Genomic DNA, 27,160 nt, shown 5'->3' with positions numbered 1-27,160 from the left:
TTGTTAATTTATAAGAGCTTTTTATATGTGATGGAAATTAGTCTATTGTCCGATTATGTGTGTTGGTACTATTTTTCCCAGTTTTATCACTTATCTTTTTTTACTATATAAAATTTTATATATAGTAAAGTCTGTCAGCCTTTTCCTGAATTAATTGTGAGGTTTTTGTCTTGCTTAGGTAGGACAGTGTTTTGGGGTTTTTTTGTCTTTTTGTTTTTTTAAAACCAGTACTTCTTTATTTTTTTGAGTCCTGATTATAATTCTTTTAATCTCCTAACGGTTAATACTGTGTCTCCAAGGAGTGATAATAAGGTGCACCAAATTTTTTTTCTGGAGAAATCAGTATGTTAAACTCATTACCACCTCTGTACATAAAATTTATGTTGAAGAAAGGCAATTAATGACAAAAAGAAACACAGCATCACTTTTCTCATTTCCTACATTGTGCATTTTAAAAATTTCTGTATTTAAGGGATAAACATCCCTCTATTCACCAACTCCCTGAACATCTTAGATATTGCCCTGAGGTAGTTCAACTTTGTACTGCATGCTTCAAGGAAAAGAGAAAAGGCCTCAGTGTCCCAGCTGAAAACTCTGGAATATCCAGTATCCTGGGGAGTCTGATCTGGCATTCAAAAGCTGAGTCTAGATTTGCCCAAAGGGAAATTCATTGTGGCTATTAGATCTTTTTTTTTAAATTTATTTTATTGAAGTATAATTGATTTACAGTGTTGTGTTAATTTCTGCTGTACAGCAAATTGATTCAGTTAGACACATATATATTCTTTTTCATATTCATTTCCATTACGGTTTATCACAGGATATTGAATGTAATTCTCAGCTCTTAGATCTTTGAATAGCTCAGAGGCATAAGACTGTGGGATCAGCTAAGCCTGAGATTGAATTTCATCTCTACCCTTATGTAGCTTTGAGACCTTGGACAAATAGCCTCTCTAAGCCTCAGTTTCCTCATCTGAATTGTGGATAATAGCAGGATTGCTGGGGAAGCACACTGATGAGAACATGTTTTGCACAGTGCTTAGATATAGTGACTTCTCAGGAAATAATTGTTATATCTTTTGACAAAAGCTTTCATTCAAGTTAGCAAATGTATTATTTTGCATGAAAAAAAAAACGGTGATGTATTTTTCTTTTATTGGGAGCTGATGTAGCTGTATTTATTTGTTTTTAGACAGGGGCAAGTGTTCGGGTGGTAAATCAACTACTTACAGAGATGGATGGTCTGGAAACACGTCAGCAGGTTTTTATTATGGCAGCCACTAACAGACCAGGTAAGAAAGAAGAATATAAAACAGATGAGTCTAAAAACTTACAGCGTTTACAAACAATATAATTTATATACGTCCTAGTAAAGGAAGAGTAAGTTTGGGAAATCCTTTTTTGGTTCATAAGTTGGCATAAAACATTAGAAAGCTTTTATGTAAGCTATAGTAAAAAAAAAAAAAAAAACAAAAAACAGTATAACATTATTGCTTGGATTCTGTAAGATTTTTTTCTGTGTTGGTGCATAGAAAATTGTCTTGTTAAGCAGAGAACCCTTGTAACATACACTTTTGACCACAAAGTATTATCAGAATTTATGTCCTATGGTTTCTCTCAAGCTTATAGGAGACAAGAACCAGTCTCTTTTTCACTGTGTCTGAAGGTTAAAGATAGGTTTTTAAGGTTTCATACTGGAAGCATGTCCATATACCTGCACTTAACTATTTTTTAAAATTGTTAAAAAGCCTAAGTACTAGTGAGGGATTTAGAAAAAGTCTCAAAACTTCAAAAGTACCGAAGGTGGCTTTTACTTTGGGTCCTCAGTTCTCTTCATATTGTTTAATACTTTGCCATCCATATAAGCCGCTGTATCATAGCTGCTCCTGCATTGATATTTGTGTTAACTATGTCTACCGGCAATGACTTGGGACTTTAATTGCTTAAATGGATTTTTCAGTTTTCAAGCTGATGTAATTTTTCTTGTAAGTTAGTACAGATACTAAAACCTTCATGAATTATATACCATTTCATTTTAAAATGAAAAATCGAAAGTTTGAATTAGACTCTTATCTTTGAATTAGAAATACTGTCTTTGAGTTAGGCAGAACTGGGTTTGAGTCCTGGCTCTAGCACTTCATGTCTTACTAACTGTTCTCTTTCAACCCTAACTAGTGTATAACAACTGAGTAGATTATAATTCAGGTCTGACACTAACCACCTGGCATTAATGTCAGAACCTGCAGGTTAAGGGGTCAGTTGTCTACAAGACTGCCCTACTTCAGATGCCAGATGCAAGTGGTGTCTCCAGGACACACGCACTTCTGACCAGCCTGCTACAAACTTGGGGATTCCCATCACCCCCTTCAGGTTCAGTAATTTGCTAGAAAGACTAACAAAATGAAGAAAAGCACCATACTTATAATTACAGTTGATTATAAAGGGTCCACTTAGGGCTAGGTCTCGGGGGGAGTGCAGAGCTTCCGTGCCCTCTCTCCGTGGAGTCAGGGCACAGCACCCTCCTGGCACGTCACTGTGTTTATCAGCGAGGAGTCTCCCTCAAGTTTGATGTCCAGAGTTTTTATTGGGATTTTGTTATGTATCCATGATTGATTGACTCATTGGCCATGTGACTGAACTCAGTCTCCAGCCCCGCCCTACCTCCCCAGATGTCTGGCTCCAAGTTCCAACCCTCTAATCAGATGGTGAGTCGTTCTGGTAACCAGCCCCATCCTGAAGTTATCTGCGGGGCCAACCTTGAGTCATCTCATTAGCACAACAAAGACACTCCTGTTACTCAGAAAGCTCTAGCCAGGAACCAGGGGCAAAGACCAAATGTATTTATTCTTTATTATACCACATTAATCCTGGGCATGTATTACTTCATCTTGCTAACCAGTACTTCTTCATCTATAAAATGAGGATAATAATACCTAATAGGCAGTATTGTCACAAAGCTTAAGTGATATTGGTAATGTATCTATCATAGTGCATGGCAAGTAGCTGTTTAGTATTATTATCATTATCATGAACACTTTTGGTATTAGCAGTAGGAGCAGTCATTAGGTCATAAAATCTGAGAGTCATCCTAGAAGAAACCTTGAAGGTCTGTCAAACTTGGACAGAATCACATCCTACCTTTCCTGAGCAGCTACAGATTTTTCTAGCAGATTTCAAGAAGACAATCTTTGGTGTGCTCTAATAACCTATTCTGTCTTTAACTGTACTCACCATTTTTCATATTTGTTTATTGTAAACACTCTTATCTTTTAGTTTAATCTCTGTAGATTAGAAAATAACAGGTCCTTCAGTGTTACTCAAATAATAGGTCCTTCAATGTTACTACTAGGTTTTACTTAAATCCCTTCCTTCGAAAGGGTTCAGGTACATTACCTTTCCTCATGGGTTTTTTTTTTTTCCTCTGATCTCTTTATTCATCTTTGAATTCCTTAGGATTCTCCAGATTCTCCTTAGTTGTAAAACCCAGAACTGAGTACAGTAGTCTCTTGAGTTTAACCAGTGAAAGACAGGATGAATGTGGTACCTCTGTTTTGTTCTTTCCAGTGTTCTTGAGTGTTATCTTCCTCTCCACTGTACCTCACCCATCCCTTTCTCCCCATAACAAACCCCATTACATTGAGGATCCACATACATTTAAAAATAGATGTTTCAGATCTTTTCACTTGTATTGATGCCTGTTTGGCAGTTCTGTTCCATTGTATTCTATCCTGTGACATTTTGTTTGATTGTTTATAACTTGGATTCTGCTCAGCTTTAAGAAACCCCTTCTTGCCCGATGTCCTGGTCAGCTCTTGCTGCGTGATGAACTACTGTGATACTTAGTGGCTTAAAATCAGCATTTTTGCATTGTTCATAATTATGTAGGTCAGGAATTCAGGGAGGGCTTGTCCAGGTGGTTCATCTCTGATCCACATGCCACCAGCAGGCATGGCTGGGCCAGAGGATCCCCTTTCAAGGTCACTTCTTTACTCACATGTCTGGTGCTTGGTGCGCCTCGGCGTTCTGCACACCCCCTCCCCCCAGCCCCTCCCCGCCACCAGTTGTCATCTTCCAAGGCCTCTCCATGTGGCTTGGCTTCCATTAGAATGGTTCTCTGAGTACTCACATTTCTTACTTGACAGCTGGATTCCAAGAGATAAAGGTGGAAGCTGCCATTCCTTTGAAGGCAAGGCCCAGAATAGACAAATTCTCTTGGTCAGGGCAGTGACAGGAAGGGCCAGATTCAAAAGGAGAGAAGTAGAAATGTAAAAAAAGGGGAGTTATCTTTAATCCTTCTTATGTATATTTTTCTTTCATCACATTCTTTGTTTTATGGTGCAAGTTATACATTCCGCCTTACAGTTTGGTGTTGTAGGTCAGTCATATCAGTATAATTTTCTTTAGTCTCTCAGATTTACTCCTTCACTCATCAGATATTTATTGAATTTTTATTATACGCCTGGTCCTGCTGAGCTTTGGGAATTCAAAAGTTAACAATTCGGAAAAATTCTTTGCCTGCCTGTATTCTGATTTGGGGCTGGGGAACAGGGGGTAAATAATAGACAATCAAATAAATAAAATAAAACAGGGTAAGAGGATGGAGAATGACTGGTGTTTGGGGAGAGGAATGCTAATTTAGATATCATGGTCCGGGAGAGCTTCTTCTTCAGAAGTAATGTCAGCACGCACCCAAATAATGTGAAGTATCAAGCCATGCAAAAATCTGGGAGAAGGCCTTCCAGGTAGAGAACAAACAATAAGTATAAAGGCCCTGAAGTGAGAACAAGTTTGGAGAACCAGCAAGAAGGCCAGTGCATCTAGAGCGAAAAGAGTTGGGGGGCAGTGATGGAGAAGTGCAAGGGACCTTTTAGGCCACAGTAAGGGGTGTGGATTTTATTCTGCCATGAAGGGTTTTTCTAATATATTTATTTATTTATTTATTTATTTATTGGCTGCATTGGGTCTTCGTTGCTGTGCACAGGCTTTCTCTAGTTGCGGCAGGCAGGGGCTACTCTTTGTTGTGGTGAGCGGGCTTCTGATTGTGGTGGCTTCTCTTTGTTGCGGAGCACGGGCTCTAGGCATAACACGGCTGCAGTAGCTGTGGCTCGTGGGCTCAGTAGTTGTGGCTCGCGGGCTCTAGATCTCAGGCTCAGAAGTTGTGGCGCACGGGCTTAGTTGCTCCACGGCACGTGGGATCTTCCCAGACCACCTGTGTCCCCTGCATTGGCAGGCAGATTCTTAACCACTGTACCACCAGGGAAGTCCCATGAACGTTTTTTGAGTGGGGGAGTGAAGTGATCTGATTTTCTTTTTATAAAATATGTGACTTTTTTTTTTACCTTGTATTTTGAAACAATTACAAATTCACAAGAAATAGAAAAATAATGCACAGAAGTTCCATGTACCCAGTTTAACTCAGTTGTTACATTTTACATAACTATGGTACAAAATCAAAACCAGGAAATAGACATTTGTGTAATTTGTCTATTTTTTTGCCATTTTAGCACGTGTGTAGATTCATGTGATCGCCACTGCAGTCAGTACAAGAACTAGTCCATCACCACAAAGATCTCCCTCACGCTCTCCCTTTATAGTAACAACCACCTCTCTCCCACCATGTCTAACTCAGGGCAACCGCTAATCTGTTCTCCATCTCTATAATTGTGTCACTTTAAGAATTTTATATAAAAGTAATCATACAAAATGTGACCTTTTAGGTTGGCTTTATTTACCTATTCTAACACCCTTGAAATCTATTCAAATTCTTGTGTGTATCAATAGATTGTTCCTTTTCAGTACTGGGTAGTATTCTGTGGTGTAGAGGTTCTAGTTTGTTTAACCATTCTCTTCTGGGGGCATTATGATCGTTTCCAGTTTTTGACTTTTTCATATAAAGCTACTCTGAACATCTACATGTAGGTCCTTATGTGGACACAAGGTTTCATTTCTTTGGGATAGATGCCCAGGAGCATGATTGCTGGGTCGTATGTTAAGTATATGTTCAGTTTTTTAAAGAGGTTGTCAAAGTCTTCCTGAGTGGCTATAATTTCTATCAGTAATGCTAAGGGAGATTCAATTTCTTTGCATCTTTGCTGGTATTTTGTATTGTCACTGTTTTTATTTTATCTTTTCCAAGAGATGTATAGTGATAGCTCATCATGGTTTTATTTGTATTTCTCTGGTGGCTGATAGGAACTTCTTTTCATGTGTTTCTTTGCCATCCTTATATCTTCTTCAGTGAGTTGTCTCTTTGTGTCCTTTGCCCATTTTCTAAAATTGGAATGTGTATTTTTTTTATTGTTGAGTTTTGAGAGTTCTGTATATATTCTAGATGTGAGTCCTTTGTCAGATATGTAATTTGCAACTTTTTGTCCCAGTCTGTATCTTGTCTTTTCATCTTCTTAATCACAGAGATCCAAGTTATTAGTATTTCCTTTTATATATTACACTCTGTGGACCATGTCTAAAATCTGGTTTTCAAAACTATGTCCCAAAGATTTTCTCCACTGTTTTCTTCTAAAAGTTTTATGGTTTTATGTTTTACATTTAAACCTATGATCTGTTTTTAGGTAACATTTATGTGAGGCGCACAGTTTAGGTCGAGGGGTTTTTTTCCTATGAGTATCCAGTTGCTCCACCATCATTCACTGAAAAGACTGTCTTCCTCCATTGAATCACTTTTGCACCTCTTTCAAAAATCAATTGGTAAATACTAGCAATGAACAATTGGAGTTTGAAATTAAAAACACAATACCGTTTATATCTGCACCAAAAAGAAAGAAAGAGAGAGAGACAGACTTAGGTATAAATCTAACAAAATATGTACAAGATCTATATGAGGCAAACCATGACACTCTGATGGAAGAAATCAAAAAAGATCTGAATAAATGGAAAGATATTCCTTGTATATGATAGGAAAATGCAGTACTGTCAAGATGTCAGTCTTCCCAATTTGTTCTATAGATTCAAAACAATCCTAGTCAAAATCCGAGTGAGTTTTTTTTTGTGAATATCAACAAATATTCTAAAGTTTATATGGAAAGGCAAAAGACCCAGAAGAGCCACCACAGTATTGAAGGAGAGAATAGAGTTGGAGGACTGACACTACCCAACTTCAAGACTTACCTTAAAGCTACAGTAGTCAAGAGAGTGTAGGGGACTTCGCTGATGGCCTAGTGGTTAGCATTCCAGGCTTTCACTGCTGTGGCCTGGGTTCAATCCCTGGTCGGGGAACTGAGATCCCACAAGCCGTGTGGCACAGGCAAAAAAAAAAAAAGTGATTTATTTAAAAAAACAAAAGAAGTGTAATATTGATGAAAGAATAAGGTAAATAAATCAATGGAACAAAACCAGAAATAGACCCACACAAATACAGTCGACCGATCTTTGACAAAGGAGCAAAGGCAACACAATGGAGAAAGGGCAGTCTTTTCAACAAATGGTGCTGCAACAACTGCACACTCACATGCAAAAAAAAAAAAAAAAAATCTGGACACAGACCTTACACCTTTTACAAAAATTAACCAAAAATGGTGTTCTTAACCTTGGGGATCTGTGGTTAGAATTTAGGGGGGTCTGTGAACCTGAACGTGAAAAACTTTCATCTCAGTTTCACCAACCCCTAACTGAAATTTAGCATCTCCTTGAATTATGAATGTTGGCAACGAGCCAAAGTAGTATCTGCAGCTGTCAACCAGTAAAATCATAGCTGTTTCTCTATCACCTTACAGTCTTTGCAGATATCACAAAATACTGTTTATACCCATACTACTCCAAAATTACAATTATATCAGACCTGCTGCTTAAGGTTATTAATAAGGAAGTATGGGCTTCCCTGGTGGTGCAGTGGTTGAGAATCTGCCTGCCAGTGCAGGGGACACGGGTTCGAGCCCTGGTCTGGGAAGATCCCACATGCCGCGGAGCAACTGGGCCCGTGAGCCACAATTACTGAGCCTGCGCATCTGGAGCCTGTGCTCCACAACAAGAGAGGCCGCAATAGTGAGAGGCCCGCGCACCACGATGAAGAGTAGCCCCCGCTTGCCGCAGCTAGAGGAAGCCCTCGCACAGAAACGAAGACCCACCACAGCCAAAAATAAATAAATAAATAAATAAAAGAGTGTTTAAACAAAGAAGCATTTGTTCTTCCTTCATTAGACAAGACTTTGGCAACAAAAGATTACAGTATTTCTTTAAAAATATTTTAAAAAATAAATAAGGAAGTACATATATTATTAATATCAAAATTTTGTTTTTCTAGCAGTTTGATAACTTTTAGTACCATTGATTTCTTTGTAATCCTATGCATTTTGCCTTATGCATTTAAAAACACTTTTTTTGACAAGGAGTCCATAAACTTTGCTATATTCCCAAAGGAGTACTTGACACAAAGGGGTTAGAAGATCCATGGTCCAAGGGAGAATTGATGTGGGCTTGGTGGGAGAAGTAAGAAGTGATCAGTGGGGAGCTGACCCCGCTTTGGGATATATTTTGAAGGTAAAACCTATAGAAAGTGCTGGAATTAGATGTAGATGTGAGAAAGAATAAACAGATTTTTTTTTTTTGCCTAAAAAACTAGGTAAAAGTTTTTACTTCCTGAGATGGAGAGCACTTGGAGAGAAGTACACAGGTGTCTTTTCAGTTCTAAAGTATCTCTAAAAGGGGGTGAAAATAAATCTATCCCATTTTCTTTACTTAAAACTCATCAAATCAACTGTACTCCAGTAAAAAAAATTTTTAATTAAAAAAAAAACCCATCAGTGATAACAACTGGAGTTCATGGAGCCTTGCTAAATAAATGCTAAGCGCTCTGTTAACACATTTTTGACCAGAGATGTATTATGGCCATAGGCATTAATTTCTGCAAAAATCCCCCAGTCAGTAATGTGTTAAGTGTTCACCTTGTTAAACCTCACAACAACCCTGTGAGGAAAGTACTATGATGTATATACTTCCTGTTGCAAAAGTTAAATTATTTTAATTTAATTAAATTAGGTTAAATTATTTGCCCAAGTAGAACTGACAAGGGTGGAGCAGAGATTTGAATCTCAGTCTGCCTGAGTCCAAATAATCATAATTATCGTATGAGCACTTGTATTCCAACCACTGCAGTGAGTGCTTCCCATGTTCTGTCGGGTAATCCTCACAGTAAAGCTCACAGTAATTAGTAGATTCTAGTTAGTTTGCCACCAGATAAGTTAGCAGTGGCAAAACCAAGATTTGACCCTCAGGCACCCACCGAATTATATTTTCTTTAAAGCACAAGTTCATTTCCTCTGCATTCTGTACCATAGTCACCTCTGCATACTGAAGTTTGTTTTGTTATGTCTCAGATTTTGAACAGTGTTTGTTTTGTGTGACACGGTTCTGGTAAATTGACAAACTCCGTAAGAGAATGGCCATAATAAGCCTCGAGGTTGTGGATCCAGTTGGTGAATGGCATGAAAAAGAAAAACCCACACAGGGAGATATCAGTTAAACATCAAATGACACCGAAAAGCTTATAACAAAAACTGTTGGTCCTCTACGTCCCCCAGCCCCCATCCCAGAGGCTTCTACTGGTAAAATCCTTGAGCCATTATTTTTTTGCTGTGTTTCCTCCATATTTTCAAACAATATGCTCATACTGCTATGTCTTATCAATTTCACACACTACCCATTAACTTCTTTTCAATGAATGAAGATTCATTATCTTACATTCACCCTTTCTCCACACACATAGCCCAGCCCACCATCACTGCCACACCATGCACACCATCTGTTCTTGCCACTCCAGCCTCCCCATGTTATGATATAGATTTATTACAACTTTTGGTTAAATCACTAGTCAACACTTACATTACCATGACTTTGAAAAAATTTCTCTCCGCTTACCCAAGAATCACACCATGATTAGGTTTCCTTCTCATAAAACCTTTTTATTCTTAGATTTAGTAACCCTCATTTTTTTCTTTTGCTTTGTTTTCTGTGTTCCCATTCTTCATCAACTATGTTATACATCAGTCAGTATTATTTATCTAGATGATGTATCAATTCCATTTGACGTTTTGTTTGTTTTTGGAGACCTCCCTTCTGGAGCTTTCTATCCTCCTGCTCCAATCTGGACTGGTGCCATCTAGGTCTGTGATATAAATGGCTGTCATTTCAGGACTTCCTTTTCCTGCTTTCCTTTGTTTTGCGCTGTTTTTGATCTTATGTTTGTCTCTTGGTTTGCTCTTTCATTTTGCTAGAGCTTATCTTTCAGTGGCTTTCTTAAGAAAGGTCATGTAGGAGGTAAATTTTTTTTGAATTCTTATATATGTGAAAATATCTTTATTCTAGTCTCATTATTGATTGGTAGCCTGGCTGGATATAGAATTTTGAGTTGAAAATTTTGTTTTTTGTAATTTGTAGGCATTGCTTTTTTTCTTTTAAAAGTTCGATGTCATTCTGATCCTTTTTATGTGACTTTTTTGTTTGTTTCACTTGTATGCTTCGCACTTGGTGGGTTTTAAACCTCTTGAATTGATCTACTAGAGTTCTTTTCACCTATTTTCCATCTCTGTCTTTATCCTTTTTCCCTAATTTTTGAGGTACTAATTTTTAGGAAGTAAATTAAAATCCTATCCTCTCACCATTCTACCTCTGGTTGTTCTGAGGAACTGTGACAGCCTTCTTCTAACGTGTGGTGTACCAAAGTCCATACCCTGTTCTGGAAATAAACCAGTTCCCTGTGCTCAACCAAAGGAGATGGAGCTCCTGGTGCAAATTACATCTTGAGCACAGATGCCCTAAATTTAACTCTCCTATACACATCTTTGCATTCCATTCTTCAGATACCAAGTCCTGTAAAGGATGTTCTCATTTGCGGAACAGTTCCCACTTAACCCCTGTCTAGCTGGTTAAAAACACTCCTGAGCAGCACGCATAGGTTATGTAACCCAAATGGCCACACCAGCTTATTACTTTTTCTTCTGTTGAGTAGGTGTCCGTTTCTTACCAGTAGCAATTCAGTATCTAGAATGAGTTTCTGCTCTCCATATATGGTGCAGTCCAAAAAATAAATAAGTAAATTATGATGTGTAAGCTTCTTCTAGGCAAGGAGTAAGTCTGCAGCCTTATATTTGAGAGAGAGCTTCAAGTTCACGGTTTCTACCTATTGTAAGCCCACAGTTATTTGTCAGATGAAAGAGTGGGTGACTTAAAAGAAGATACTGATTTTATTATAGTAAGATATTCAGCCACTTAAGTACCAAGTCAAATGCAATGCTCCCTTACCTATTTATTCTGAATGGCCTTGGATTATGGTTGAATGCTTCTTGAAGGCAGTTGAACAATGACTTGGTGCCATGGTCAAGCCAGTATATCTTGCCCTTTGGTAAGTACTGCCCTTATAAAATTAACATAGGCCCTGGCATTACTTCTGCTGATATACAGGTACCCTGGTGCATCCTAGAACTCAGTAAATATTTGTTTATGAAGCATAAGAAGAGATCTACTTCTGATTCATGAAGGCTGTCTGATCTTTTAGTAACTTTTATTTCACTGGACATACTGATAATCTCTTTAGTCTGAGGATCTAATTTAAAAAAAAAATACAGCTTTATTTAGATATGTGGTACCATAAATTTTCCCCATTTTAAGTATACAATTCAGTGGTTTTGCGTATATTTACAGAGGTGTGCAGCCATACCAATAACCTAATTTTAGAACATTTCCATCACCCTAAGAAGAAAATCTGTGTCTGTTAGCAGTCACTCCCTATTCTTCCCCCACTGCCAACCCTAGGCAACAACTAGTCTACTTTCTGTCTCTGTAGATTTCCCTATTCTGGATATTTTATGTAAATGGAATCATACAGTATGTGGGCTATTGTATCTATCTTCTTTCACTCAACATGCCTTCAAGTTTCATCCATGTTATAGAATGTATCAATACTTCATTCCTTTTTATTGCTGGATAATATTCCAGTGTATGGATATACCACATACTGTTTATTCACCAGTTGATGGACATTTAGGTTGTTTGTACTTTTTAGCTATTATGATAATGCTGCTATGAACATTCATGTACAAGTTTTTGTTTGGATATATGTTATAATTTTTCTTAGGCAGATACCCAAGAGTGGAATTGCTGGGTCATATGGTAACTCTATGTTTACCATTTTGAGAAACTGCCAAATTCTTTTCCAAAATGTCTGAATCGTTTTATATTTGCACTAGTAATTGTGACAAGGCAGTGTATGAGGCTTCCAATTTCTCCACATCCTCACCAACACCTGTTATCGTTTGTCTTTTTTATTATAGCCATGTAGTAGATGTGAGGAGGTATTTCATTGTAGTTTGATTTGCATTCCCCTGATAATTAATGATGCTGAACATCTTTTCTTTTGCTTGTTGGCTGTTTATATATCTTCTTTGGAGAAATGTCTGTTTGAATCCTTACCCCAGTTTTTAATTGGGTTAATGCCCTCTTGTCATTGAGTAGTAAGAATTCTTTATTTATTCTAGATACAAGTCCATGATCAGATATGTGATTAGCACATATATTTTCTCCCAATCTGTGAGTTGTCTATTTACTTTCTTGATGGTATCATTTGAAGAACAAAAGTTTTAAATTGATAAAGTTCAATTTATTTATTTATTTTTTTAATCACATGTACTTTTGATGTCATACCTGAGAAATCACTGCGTAACCCAGGGTCACAGAGATTAACTCCGATGTTTTCTTACAAGAGTTTTAAACTTTTAGTGCTCACTTTTAGGTCTTTGATCCACTTTGAGTTAATTTTTTATATGTTGTGAAGAAGGTGTCCATTCATCCTTTTGTGTGTGGATAGTCACGTGTCTCAGCGTCCTTTGTTGCAAAGACTGATTTTTTCCCCATAGAATTGTCTTGGCACCATTGTTGAAAATTGAGGGTCCATTTGTAACAAAATACTGTTTTCCTAGAGTTGAAAGTTGCTACCATTAGCTCTTAAATTTTAGTGTTTTTTTGGTACTTAATAGAATAATAGTTGCTTTTTAATCAACAGATCTGAGGGAGAGTTCCTCCTCTTCAGGCATCTGTCTCATTTGTAAGTGAATGGATTTTGTTCTTAAATCTTTGGAATTGTTGGTGACTTCTTCATTGCAAAGATAAGAATTGATATCTTGAGTCTTCCACCTAAAATTCTGACACAGTTAGGTAGGGAACCACTTAGGAAGCTGTAAAACTAATCTAAGTGCTGCGAGATGCTTCGAACCAGGTGACGCCTGGGAGTGTAGAAAGAATCTAAATATACTGTGTCATACGGTTGACAGGATTTGCTAATTGGATATAGACGTGGGAGAATGGAATCAAGCGTGACTCCAAGTTTTAGGCCTGAAAAACTGGAAGGATGAGTTGCCTTTAAACAAGATGGGAAGAACAATGGTAGGGCCCTGTTTGGGGAGGTGATGGAAAAGATCTGTATCTCAGTCTTAAATATGCCATGTTTAAGATGCCTGTTAGTGAAACAGAATTGTCTAGTCTGAGCCAGCTTTTCTTTGAGAAAAGATGTAATACATAGAATTTTGTAAGAGCTTTTGGTGGAGCATAGTTTAAATCATCTAACGCATATATACACACACATACTTTATGGTGTATAGATTACTCAGGATGCTTTTTACTGTAAATAGAATAAGTAAATAATTTCTTAAAATAATAAACAATAAAATACTAAATGTGATGTTGTCAGAGAATTAAAATGATTATAAAAGTTCTAAACTAAGAATGCTTTCTAAGTACAATTGGGATTCTTTATATCAAGCTTTATTTTGGGGCATGCAGATCTGGCTGTAAGATCTCTGTTTGTATATTTAAGATAAAAGATGTTTTCACAGCATGGTATTGGCATAGACATAGACATATAGATCATTGGATAGTAGAATTAAAAAATGTTCCCACAAATATCTGGACAATTGATTTTTTTTTTATAGAGCACAAAGGCAATACAGTGGAAAAAGGATAGCCTTTTCAATAGTGCTGGAACAGTTGGATATCCATATGCAAGAAAAATGAACTTTAATCCCTGTCTTTTACCATATGCAAAAATGAATCCAAATGAATCAAAGACCAGTGAAAACCCAAAGCTATAAAACTGCTGGAAGAAAACACAGGAGAAAATTTTTTCTGTCTCGGATTAAGCAAAGATTTCTTAGATGAATAAACTGAACTGCTCTTCAAAAGATGCCACTAAGAGAATACAGAGACAAACCACAGACTGAGAGAAAATACTTGCAAAGTATGTTATTTGATAAAGAATATATAATGAACTCAACAACACAACTCAAAACTCAACAACAACAAAAAAGACATTAAAAATAGGCAAAAGATTTGTACAGACACCTCACAATAGAAAGTATACAGGTGGCAAATAAACACATGAAAAGGTGCTCAACATCATTAGTCATCAAGGAAATGCAAATTAAAGCCTCAGTGAGATATCACTGCAAACCTTAGAATGACTGACTAAAATGAAAAAGACTAACTATAGGCCATTTCTCGGACGCTGGGTTTGCGAGAGCATCTGCGGGTGCCCGGCGGGAGGGGACCGGAAAGACCCAGCTGAGGGTGTGTGGATTTGAGCCTCCGCGTTTCTAGCCCAGGATCTCGAAATGCATCATGATTCCTGTCCATTAGACTGTAAACTTTATGTAGGTAGTCTTAGAAACAATGGTAGTGACCGAATTGGAACAAGCTTTTGGCTATTGTGGACCCATCCAAAGTGTGTGGGTTGCTAGAAACCCTCCTGGCTTTGCTTTTGTTGAATTTGAAGATCCCAGAGAGGCAGAGCTAGATGGGAGAACACTATGTGGCTGCCGAGTAAGAGTGGAACTGTTGAATGGTGAAAAGAGAAGTCGAAATCTTGGCCCACCTCCTTCTTGGGGTCGTCACCCTCAAGATGATGATTATTTTTATTTATTTATTTATTTATTTATTTATTTATTTATTTATTTATTTATTTATTTTTGGCTGCATTGGGTCTTCGTTGCTGCGGGCGGGCTTTCTCTAGTTGGGGTGAGTGGGGGCTACTCTTTGTTGCGGTGCTCAGGCTTCTCATTGCGGCGGCTTCTCTTGCTGTGGAGCACAGGCTCTAGGCGCGAGGGCTTCAGTAGTTGTGGCACGTGGGCTCAGTATTTGTGGCTCATGGGCTCTATAGAGTGCAGGCTCAGTAGTTGTGCTGCATGGGCTTAGTTGCTCTGTGGCATGTGGGATCCTCCTGGACCAGGGATCGAACCTGTGTCCCCTGCATTGGCAGGTGGATTCTTAACCGCTGCGCCACCAGGGAAGTCCCTCAAGATGATTATTGAAGGAGGAGGCCTCCCTCGCTGCAGAGCCACAGATCTCCAAGACAGAGAGCCTTCTCCTACAGCTGGAGCAGGTCCCTTTCTAGAGATAGGAGAAGAGAGAGAAATAGCCGTCCTGGGAGAGAAATCACAAGCCGTCCCGAACTTTCTCTAGGTCTCGTAGCCGATCTAGGTCAAATGAAAGGAAATAGAAGACCGGTTTGCAAGAGGAGGAGTGGTGTACAGGAAATAACTTCATTTGACAGGAGTATGTACAGAAAATTCAAGTTTTGTTTGAGAATTCATAAGCTTGGTGCATTTCTTTTTTAATAAATTTATTTATTTATTTATTTTTGGCTTCATTGGGTCTTCGTTGCTGCACACAGGCTTTCTCTAGCTGCGGCAAGTGGGGGCTACTCTTCGTTGTGGTGTGCGGACTTATTGCGGTGGCTTCTGTTTTGCAGAGCACGGGCTCTAGGCGCGCAGGCTTCAGTAGTTGTGGCACGCAGGCTCAGTAGTTGTGGCTCGCGGGCTCTAGAGCGCAGGCTCAGTAGTTGTGGCACACGGGCTTAGTTGCTCCGCAGCATGTGGGATCTTCCCAGACCAGGGCTCGAACCCGTGTCCCCTGCATTGGCAGGGGGATTCTTAACACTGCGCCACCAGGGAAGTCCAAGCTTGGTGCATTTTTAAGATGTTTTAGCTGTTCACATTTGTCTGTCTGTTGGCACAGTGACGCATAAAGGTGTAATTCTCTATGGTTTGAAATGGACGATATGAGGCATATAATATCAAGAATTGTTACTTTACAATGTTCCCTTAAGCAAAATTGAATTTGCTTTGAATTTTAGTCTTGCGTAGACTGATAATAAATCTCCAACTCCTGCCCAGCTAAAGTATGATGTTTAATATTATGGAAACAAAACTGGCAAAAATTGAAAAGACTTTTTCCATAGCTGGGATATGGTATGCAGCTGTAGTTAAGCAAGCAGTCTTTAAAACCTGCTGTGAACACAAGCCAGCAGGTAAAAATTAAAGCTGCACCCTTAAACTAGATTAGAGGTTTAAAAATTCCACTTAGTGTTCACCCTGGACAAGAGGTTGTCCAGTTGGTGTAGAATCGAAGAAGTTTCAAGAAATTAGTTTCCCTTTGCTTTAGGTCAGAAGTTCCTTCTCTGATTGCTGTATATGAATACATAGCTCTTTGTAACATTATTTATTTGGAAATTTGAGACTAAAATACCAGTGTCCTGCCAGTTTAAGGGTACATTGTAGAGCTGAACTTTGAGTTGCTGTGCAAGATTTTTTTTCATGCTGTCATTTGTTATATGTTTTGTGAGAATCCTTGGGATTAAAGTTTTGGTTACAAATTGTTGTTTAACCTGAAAGCCTGTTTTTCCTTGCAAAACTAAAATTTGAGCTTGGTACCAAGTCCAGGTATAACATTCCTATTGGAAGCCATACTTATATTTTCTTGTAAAGTACTTCTGAAAATAAAATATTAGCATAATTGTGTAATAGTTGAACCCACCATTACCAAAGTTCTTGTCCCATAGAAGGCAGTTGGTTACACAAATCTTATTTTGTAAGAAACACAGTTGCGGCTTTTGAAGCGAAGGGAGTTTTTGGTTGTCCACCTAAGTGATGATACATTTTTAGGAGTAGAAGCCAGTTCAAAGTCCATGATATTCAGTGATCAACATTTTAAGGTAGAGCCACCTGATACATTATAATCCAAAGTTTCCCTTAAAAAAAAAGGCTTTTATCGTTAGCATGAAAGCTTTACACAAAACTTTAAAAATTGCTTCCATTTTATATAATTTGAGGTGTTTCATGGGAATCCTAAGTTGATCCATCATGATGTAAAATTCACTATATGGTTCAAATGTAACAGTGAGAATTGAATATGGAGGCATGCATAACCTTGCTCTTAGAAATCTAGAGGAGGTGTAATTTCAAATTTTTGTGCCGTTAGATTAAATCATAATGCAGCAACAACAACAAAAGACTATACTAAGTATTGACAAGGATATGGAGGATCTTGAACTCTCATATACTACTGCTGTTGGGAATGTAAAATGGTACAACTCATTTGGAAAACAGTTTGTTGATTTTTAAAAGTTAAATGTGCACCTACAGGGTGTTATAGCCGTACTGCTTTGCATCCCACACTTAGGTATTTACTAAAGAGAGATGAAAGCATATACAAAGACTTGTGCTTGAGCGTTCATAGCAACTCTATTTGTAGTAGTTCAAAACTAGAAACAAACCAAATGTTTGTCAACAGAAGAACTAAAAAACAAATGTGGCATACCCATACAATGGAATGCTGCTCAGCAATAAAAAAGAATTAAGTACTAATACAAATAACAACCTAGGTGAATCTCAAAATAAGTATGTTGAGTAAAAGAAAGCCGATTGTATATGCTGTGTGATAAAGTGCAAAGGTTTCCTGAGACCAGAATTTTGAGAACCTTTGCCCTGTAGAGTCAGGTGACCCTTAGGCTTGTCAGACACATGAGGGTGCAAGTGTTAGGCTTCAATCTGTAGTGGGAAGCAGAAGTTGAGAGAATTGAATATGTATTTTAGGAAGATAACCTTGGCAGCATTCTAAGGGGTCCCAGAGAGGGGAAGTTTAGAAATAGGACCAGTTAGGCGGGCATTACATTTGGCCTTGACTTAGGGTCTAGGTAATGGGAAGCGGACTCAATAGAATTGATAGAATGTATCTCCAGTTAGAGGGAAGGGAGAAACCTGCCTGGTATTTGGGGGGGCAGGTAGGGGTCATCATCTGAGATTGAGAATCCTGAAGGAAAAGCAGGTTGGGGGCAGGAAGGAGGCGGGTGGACTTCACTTTCTTAAGGATGAGCAGAATCTTTTAACTGTAAAAAAGTCTAAACTATCAACTTTTTCTCTTAAAAATGTACTCTTCCTATCTCTCATGTTAATTATATTTTGTAAAAGATTCTGTTTCATTTATTTAAGCCTTTTTCCTCCCTTCGTCTCTAGATATCATTGACCCTGCAATCCTGCGCCCAGGCCGCCTGGACAAAACACTCTTTGTGGGTTTGCCACCCCCAGCAGATCGTCTCGCCATCTTAAAAACTATCACAAAAGTGAGTAAAGGAAATGGTATATTTTTGTGTATGTTTCTTGCATTTTAAATACAGATAACTAATCATTTAGGGTGCCTAATCACTGTCTTTTCTGTAGCTTTAAATATTTGCCCAGCCTGTAAGATCTTTGTTACTTTAAAGGAATTGTTCTCAGAGCATATTTGAAATGGAATAGAAGCTTATGGAGATGAAAAGTAAATAGATATAGGCCCATTTTAAATATCCAGAGAAAAATTGAGTTTTGAAGCCACAACGTTGAATTCTGTCCTCCATGTTGGTATGTGCCAACTTTTAAGATGCCTGTACAGTATTGACTTTGCTCTTTTTATAAAAATCATAAGCAGTGCATACAGAATACAAAGAAGAAAGCAGATCACCCTAAGTTGAACTACTGCAAAATAATCTGCATTAACATTTAGTGCAGACATCATTCCAAACATCTTTATGCAGAATGGGTTGTTGGATGGGTGGATGGTTGAGTGAATGAGAAGAAGGAAGGAGAATAAATTTAACACGTTATTTAAATAAAGTTAAATGTATTTGAAATTTAACAGAAAACAAAACTAAAGGAATTATTAAACTTCCAAGTACACGTTTCATTTTAGATGGCATCAGTTTAATTTCTGCTCTGAAAGTTAGATAATTAGCATTCTTGTATTTCCCTTTTTCCACTTACCAGCTTTTGTTCCCTGTATATTTTTTATTTGCCCAGTGTCATCAAGTTTACGTTCTGTTCTAGAGTCATATTCTTAGTTTCACATTTAAATAGATACAGTACTCACAACCAGCACTTTTGCCACAGCTTTTATGTTTTCTAGTTTATTTCTATTTTGTCATTTGGTTGACTGTATTTCATCATCAGGTTTATTCCATTTATTAATAGTTTATTCAACTGTATTCCTCAAGTTCTTTTCATGATTAAGAATGTCTGCCTGTTGTCTTTATAATTAAATGATATATTAGCTTTATACTTAAATGATATATTAAATGATACAATTTTTCCCTGGTCGCACAGTCTTTCTGGTCTTTGTGGAAATTGCAGCATGATTTTGGGCATTGAATGTGTTTGTAAAATGTCTGAGGTCAGTCTGATCTTTGTTTTCTCTTTGGTAGGTGACTTGCTTTTTCTGCTTGGATCCCTGAAAAATTCTTTATCTTTGAAGTTTAATAACTGAAATAAGATATGTCCCTGTCAGTTTTTTGTTGTTGCTGTTGCTGGTGGTGGTGATAGTGGAATTTTATTTTGAGTAGTGAAGAACTAGAGTCTGGTGTGCCTTTTTATTTTGTAGGTGCAATTCTTCCTTCATTCCAGGGAAATGTTTCTGTGTTGTATGTATGAATACTTTTTCTGTATCATTTGTTGGATTTATTTCTTCAAGGTCACTGATTATTCTTACATTAGATACCCTTTGTCTTCTGTATCTTTTGTCTACTTGCTTTATTTTTTATTTATTTACTTTTTAAATTTATTTATTTATTTAATTTTATTATTGGCTGCTTTGGGTCTTCGCCGCTGCGCACAGGCTTTCTCCAGTTGCGGTGAGCTGGGGCTACTCTTCGTTGTGGTGCACAGGCTTCTCATTGCGGTGGCCTCTCCCGCCGTGGAGCACGGGCTCCAGGTGCATGGGCTTCAGTAGTTGTGGCACGTGGGCTCAGTAGTTGTGGCTCACGGGCTCTAGAGTGCAGGCTCAGTAGTTGTGGTGCAAGGGCTCAGCTGCTCCGTGGCATGTGGGATCTTCCCGGACCAGGGCTCGAACCCATGTCCCCCGCATTGGCAGGCGGACTCTTAACCACTGCGCCACCAGGGAAGCCCCTGTCTACTTGCTTTAATTTGTCTTTTTCTACTGCACTCACTGTGATTAAACTTGAAGTCTTCTCTTTTTTTCCTTTTTTCCTTCCTTTCATTGGAACTCCCAAGTTCATGAAATGAACTTGATTATTACTTCATCCATACCTTCTCTTTGTCCTGGTGTAGAGTGAATGAGTTCTCTCATCACCCTCTCACTCTACCTGGAACTAGTTTTCCTACACTTCACACATTACAATTTGAGGTCTGGTTAATTGCTTTCTTTCCACATTTTTATAGCCTGGGGGTGGGAAAGAGAGCTAAGCTGGTACTGATTTGACCATTATAAGGAAGCCTGAACTTATTCTCTTCTGAAAGAGACCCTGTGAAATGCCTGATGCCTGGACCTGCTCTCTTCATGCAGAGCGTGTCTCATTCCTATGTGCTTGTGCCCCCAGTGCTGTGCAGCTCCTGGGGAATGGCATACCTTGGCGGTTCTTCCTGATTCTGCTGAAATCCCCTGATAGTATATCTGAAGGTTTGTGTTTAGCTTTTCCCAGGGATATCTGCTCCAAAAACTGCTTCTCTCCGGATTGGAATCTTAATGGACATTCATAAGATTTTGTTAGCTTCTTTCCTCAGTGCTGCTTCCCAGGAATGGAGGCCTAATTACTAGCCACTCCAGAATGATCTCTTTCCTTGGAACCCACTTTTCAACATTTACAACATAAGGTTTACCCCCTTTCTTTATTTGGTTGCCACTGGTAAATTTTTAAACTTAACTTTTTTTTTTAGTATTTTCCTTCTGTGTTGGCAACGGAAGATTCTGTGTTCCTACTTCACTGGGCCACCCTTACTTAAAAGTGCACAGAGCAGTGTTCATAACTGTCTCCCGCAGGAGGGGGAACAGGAGGATAACCAGCTCTGGGGGTTAACAAGACCCCACTGACAGCAGTGTGGAAGCCAGCTTGGAGGAAGGTGAAAGTAAAGGTTGTAAAATGAGGCATGCCGGAACTAAGGCAATATCAGGGGAATAGCAAAGAGGACATAGATGTGGGGACTATTTAAAGATTTTAATTAATAGGACATTGGATTAACTATAGAGTTAGGGGGGTAAAGAAAAAGGAAGATGATTTCTCAGCTTGAACAGCTGAATATATGGTGGTATCTGTCAGCATAAGAGATTTAGGAATGAGGAGGTGATGTTATTTGAGTTTCAGGTGCTTGGGCACTATCCAAGGGGAGACGTGTAGCAGGATGTTAGTCCTGTGGTTGGGAGTTCAGAGGAGTCCTCTGGCTGGGTTATGGTTTCGCCTGTCATCAGCACATAGCTGGTGGTCAAAGCCATGAAAACACATTGCTTTAGTTCAGTGGCTCTCAACCTAGGGCAGTTTTACCATGACCAGCAACCCATCTCACCCCAAGGGCAATGTCTCGGGACATTTGTTTATCACCAAGGCAGGGGAGTGATGGTGCTACTGGACATGCTACATACAAAACAGCCCCACAACAAAGAATTTTCCAACTCAAAATATCAATAATGCCAAAGTTAAGAACCCCTTCTTTAGTTATATGTACTTTTGTTTCTTTGTATCAATCAAGTTTGATAATGAATGCATCAAGGCATTTTTGTTTGCTTTGGTTAATGTCTATTTAGATCTTCTGCCCATTTTTTGTTTGGGTTGTTTGTTTTTTTGATATTGAGCTTCATGAGCTGTCTGTATATTTTGGAGATTAATCCCTTGTCGGTTGCTTCATTTGCAAATATTTTCTCCCATTCTGAGGGTTGTCTTTTTGTTTTGTTTACAGTTTCCTTTGCTGTGCAAAAGCTTTTATGTTTAGTTAGATTTGTTTATTTTTGTTTTTATTTCCATTACTCTAGGAGGTGGATCAAAAAAGATCTTGCTGCAATTTATGTCAAAGAGTGTTCTGCCTATGTTTTCCTCTACGAGTTTTATAGTGTCCAGCCTTCCATTTAGGTCTTTAATCCATTTTGAGTTTATTTTTGTGTATGGTGTTAGGGAGTGTTCTGATTTCATTCTTTTACATGTAGCTGTCCCGTTTTCCCAGGACCACTTATTGAAGAGACTGTCTTCTCCATTGTATATTCTTGCCTCCTTTGTCATAGATTAGGTGACCATAGGTACGTGGGTTTATCTCTGGGCTTTCTGTCCTGTTCCATGGATCTGTATTTCTGTTTTTGTGCCAGTACCATGTTGTTTTGATTGCTTTGGTTAACATATGTGTGTATGTATGTATACACACACAGGCACATTTATACAATCCTAATTTGTTTCTGTAAATTTCTGATAATGATATAATGATGATACCTTCACACTTGCCTGTGGGAGATCACTAATTAAAGGCAAAGATTGGAGTAATAATTCATGAGGTATTTGGTGTTGAGGGCCTTACAGATTTGGACCCAGAAGAATGATTGGCTCATTCTTCCAGACATATGTCATCCACTGTATGGTACTCGGCACCGTGGAACAAGTTTACACTTCCTTCATCTAGAATTTCAGCGCTATTTGCTAAAATTGTTAGCTCTTGGACTCAGGGGTAAAGGCCCCACTTCAAAGATAAAATTATTAGGAAAATAAAATACTAGAATATTAACCTAAATGAATGATCTTCTAGTCAGTCAACAAGTATTTATTGTAAACTAAATATATCCCTGGTTGTGTGTATACTGTGGGGAGACTAAGACACATAAGACATAGTCCTTATTTATAAAGAGCTTTTCTTCTAGATGAAAAGATAATATGAATGTTTATAAAACAACAACAGGCATATTGATTCATTCCTGAGAAAGGGAGAAAAATGAAGGCAACTGAGTAACCTAGAGATTTCAACTATATAAAGAAATATAAAGAAAAAAGTCAAGAAGAAAACATAGCAAAATATGAACAGTGCTTGCCTCTTGGGGATGGGCTTACAGGTTACTTCTTCTGCCTTCTCAGGGCCCTCCAGTCAGAGACCAGGAACACACTTGGAGTTGAACAAGCAGGGCTTGTTTCTCTTTGAAGTGAGGGAGGACCCGCACCACAGAGAACTGTGGGGCGACTCAGTAAGAGGTTGTTAGAAAGGACTTCAGTAATTTGTGTTTGTGTTAGGTTTGGGAAGAGTTTAAGGGGCTTTGCTCTGAATTGCTTTCAAAAACCAGGCATTATTCTGTGATTGAGGGTCTTAATAAATCTTACCAAGAAGGAAGACTAGACCAAGGCTAAGGCTGTGATTGGTAAAGAAGCAGCTGTCATTTACACTAGCCGGGACAGGCAATGTCTGACCATTCTGTGGTTTGGACAGTGTTCACATTTTATCTGTGTTCAGACATGATGATGCAGGAATCTTGTTTTTCTCTTGATCCATCCTGGTCACGGAGTGGCCTTCTCTGATGTTGATGTTCTGTGAAATTGTTTATGTTCCACAGGAGAGCACCACTGCCTAGCTGTGAGGGCCCAGCCAGCTCGTAGCGACACCAAGGCCCACTTGCTGGATGTCAGGCCCTGCCTGTCTCTGTCTCAGTGGCTTTATATTTCCAAATTTTCTATCATGAGCATATATGCATATAGTGGGGGGAGGGGTACGGAGAATGTTTTGTGGGTTTTTTTTTTAAACAAAAACATAAATGTTGAGGTTAAGGAGGAAGGGCCTAGAATTAGATAGAAAGGCCCTTTGGGCAGCCTCCATGCACAAAGTTGTGACTATAGAAAGAAAAGAAACCAGAAAAAGACATTTTGATAAATATCTATTTGACTTTAAAAGCAACTTTTGTGAGATTGTGGTTTAGACTGTTATATAGTCAGTTCTCAGCATCTGTCTATGCTAAAGGCAAAGGAGGGCTTTTGGCTGTTTATTCTTAGACTGTATTTTTGCAGCGGTTATGGGCGTGTCGTGTTCTCAGACCCGCTCCAGAGGAAGGGACCCGCACTGGCCTGAGTGACGGTGCACTTTCTGTTGCCCTCTGAGGAGAGCTGCTTGCACTGCATTTCACATCCTTATCTTTTTCCCTCCAGAGGCCTTGAATGTTTTTGCTTAAAGATCTTTGTTGATGGCTAAAGCTAAAGCAGGGTAGAGGGAGAGGAAGCAGAATCTCTAATTTCAGGGCAGAGTCCACAAGGCAGACCTCCTGCCCATGGCAGTCTTTATAAAGACTCAGACAGAAGTGAGAAAAATTGGCCTTTTTAATGTTTAATAAACCTTTCTATTTCAAAGTTTGCTGGCTTTTTACTTAAATTCCCCAGATTGTTTTATATATACTATTTCCTCTTTTTCCAATTAATACTTGAAATATTTTGGGGAGATTAGAATAAAATTCTTTAGTCTTGGTCCTAAAAATCTAAAGATCTGTGGGTCAGAGCAACTTCTCAGTATCTTTTGGAGTCTAAGTTTCTTAAGAGAAAAACAAGCAATGACATACTACTTTTTTTATATATTCTATTGGGTGTTTCTGGTAATGATGTGGTAATAAGAGGTTTATCACTGAAAACCCCTTGGACAAGTAGAACTTTTTTTTCTTAATTTCTGTTTCTTCCTATAAATGTCATTAAAACTTACCCTTATCTCAGAAAGTCAGAAAGGTTATTTGATGTCTGCCAAGTGCTTTGAGGTAATATGCAGTCCTTAAAATAGTGATAAAAATTCCACTAAGAGACCCAAAATTCTCAATATGTTTTTTAAAATGTGCCCCGTAAGACTAAAACATATAACTTCTCACCAAGAAACATATCCGTTAAATTTTCATGAACTAAGATAAGAATATCTGATATAATAAAAAGTGATATTTATTAAGCACTTACTGTGTTCTAGGTGCTTTACAAATATGAATATGCTTAATCCTTGCAACTGCCTTTTGAACTGTTTCAATTGAATATTTAAATATTCAAATGAATATTATTTCCATTTTACTGATGAGCAAACTTTATCTCACAAAAACAGGATACAAAGATGTGTGTTTTTTTCTTTTTTATTTTATTGAAGAAATATAGTTGATTTACAATGTTGTGTTAATTTCTGCTATACAACAAAGTGATTCAGTTTTTTATGTATATAAAAGAATATATATATATGGGGCTTCCCTGGTGGCGCAGTGGTTGAGAATCTGCCTGCTGATGCAGAGGACACGGGTTCGAGCCCTGGTCTGGGAAGATCCCACATGCCACAGAGCAACTGGGCCCGTGAGCCACAACTACTGAGCCTGCGCGTCTGGAGCCTGTGCTCCGCAACAAGAGAGGCCGCGATGGTGAGAGGCCCGCGCACCGCGATGAGGAGTGGCCCCCGCTTGCCACAAGTGGGGAAAGCCCTCGCACAGAAACGAAGACCCAACACAGCCAAAATAAATAAATAAATAAATAAACCTTATAAATAAATCTGTCCAATCTTAGCCAGCTTTGACCACACAAAAGTAAGATTCCTTTAAAAAAAAAAAAAAGAATATATATATATATATATATTCTTTATCATATTCTTTTCCATTATGGTTTATCACAGGATATTGAATATAATTCCCTGTGCTATACAGTAGGACCTTGTTGTTTATCCATTCTGTATATAATAGTTTGCATCTGCTAATCCCAAACTCCCAATCCATCACTCCCCCACCCCCCCTTGGCAACCACAAGTCTATTCTCTATGTCTGTGAGTCTGTTTCTGTTTCGTAGATAAGTTCATTTGTGTCATATTTTAGATTCCATATACAAGTGATATCATATGGTATTTATCTTTCTTTTTCTGACTTCACGTAGTATGATAATCTCTGGGTCCATCCATGTTGCTGCAGATGGCATTATTTCATTCTTTTTTATGGCTGAGTAGTATTCTGTTGTATATATGTACCACATCTTCTTTATCCATTCATTTGTCAATGGACATGTAGGTTGTTTCCATGTCTTGGCTATTGTGAACAGTGCTGCTATGAATGTAGGGCTGCATGTATCTTTGAATTAGAGTTTTATCTGGATATATGACCAGGAGTGGGATTGCTGGATCATATGGCAACACCATTTTTAATTTTTTGAGGAACCTCCATACTGTTTTCCATAGTGGCTGCACCAATTTAACATTCCCACCAACAGTGTAGGAGGGTTCCCTTTTCTCCACACCCTCTCCAGTATTTGTTATTTGTAGCCTTTTTAGTGATGGCCATTCTGACCATTGTGAGGTGGTACCTCATTGTAGTTTTGATTTGCATTTAGAGATATGTGTTTCTATGTATATGTTCAAAGACTGGCAAGAAATTGCAAAGTAACAGTCACCATGTTATGGTGGTACGATTATGTTAATTTTCCGCTTTATTTGTTTTCTACTCAACTATATGAATAAAAATCATTGCTGATTGCAGACTCTTATGTGCTATAAGAATAGATTTCTGTGACTCAATATAGATGTAATTATTGAAATAACATAAAAGTTGTAGCACATCTTGAATTACTTTTTGAACCTGAGTTTTCCATAACGTATAATGCTTAATCAGAATTATAGGATTAAACATCAGAATAGTAGTGTAAATGGGTCATAACTTCCCTTTTTTTTAAATTATGGTAAGAGGACTTCCCTGGTGGCGCAGCGGTTAAGAATCCACCTGCCAATGCAGGGGACACGGGTTCGAGCCCTGGTCCAGAAAGATCCCACATGCCACGGAGCAACTCAGCCACAACTGCTGAGCCTGCACTCTAGAGCCCACGAGCCACAACTACTGAAGCCCACGCGCCTAGAGCCCGTGCTTCGCAACAAGAGAAGCCACCACAATGAGAAGCCTGCGCACCACAACAAAGAGTAGCCCCCGCTCGCCACAACTAGAGAAAGCCCGCGCACAGCAACGAAGACCCAACGCAGCCAAAAATAAAGAAAGAAAGAAAGAAAATAAGTTTTTAAAAAATAAACTAAAAAGATAAATAAATCACGGTAGGATATGTCTAACTTAAATTTACCATTTTAACCATTTTTAAGTGGACAGTTCTTTGACATTAGTGCAT

General features: G+C 38.4%; 1 protein-coding gene across 10 annotated transcripts in view; it reads left to right on the top strand.

The window, feature by feature from the left end:
- Positions 1-27,160, top strand: part of NVL (nuclear VCP like) — a 105,534-nt gene that overhangs the window by 52,963 nt on the left and 25,411 nt on the right. For 7 of the 10 annotated variants that reach the window (XM_082389831.1, XM_082389826.1, XM_082389829.1 and 4 more), the window contains 3 exons: positions 1,193-1,292; positions 13,010-13,051; positions 18,291-18,397. In XM_082389831.1, the coding sequence (XP_082245957.1) occupies positions 1,193-1,292; positions 13,010-13,051; positions 18,291-18,397 (249 nt within the window). Of the gene's footprint in view, positions 1-1,192; positions 1,293-13,009; positions 13,052-13,934; positions 13,952-18,290; positions 18,398-27,160 lie in introns of those variants that run through there. The other 3 variants (XM_082389828.1, XM_082389827.1, XM_082389824.1) reach the window with 2 other exon arrangements.

This window comes from Balaenoptera borealis (genome assembly GCF_965194805.1).
Source record: "Balaenoptera borealis genome assembly, chromosome: 1".
Taxonomy (NCBI): Eukaryota; Metazoa; Chordata; class Mammalia; order Artiodactyla; family Balaenopteridae; genus Balaenoptera; species Balaenoptera borealis.
This window is presented reverse-complemented; position numbering and strand designations above follow the sequence as displayed.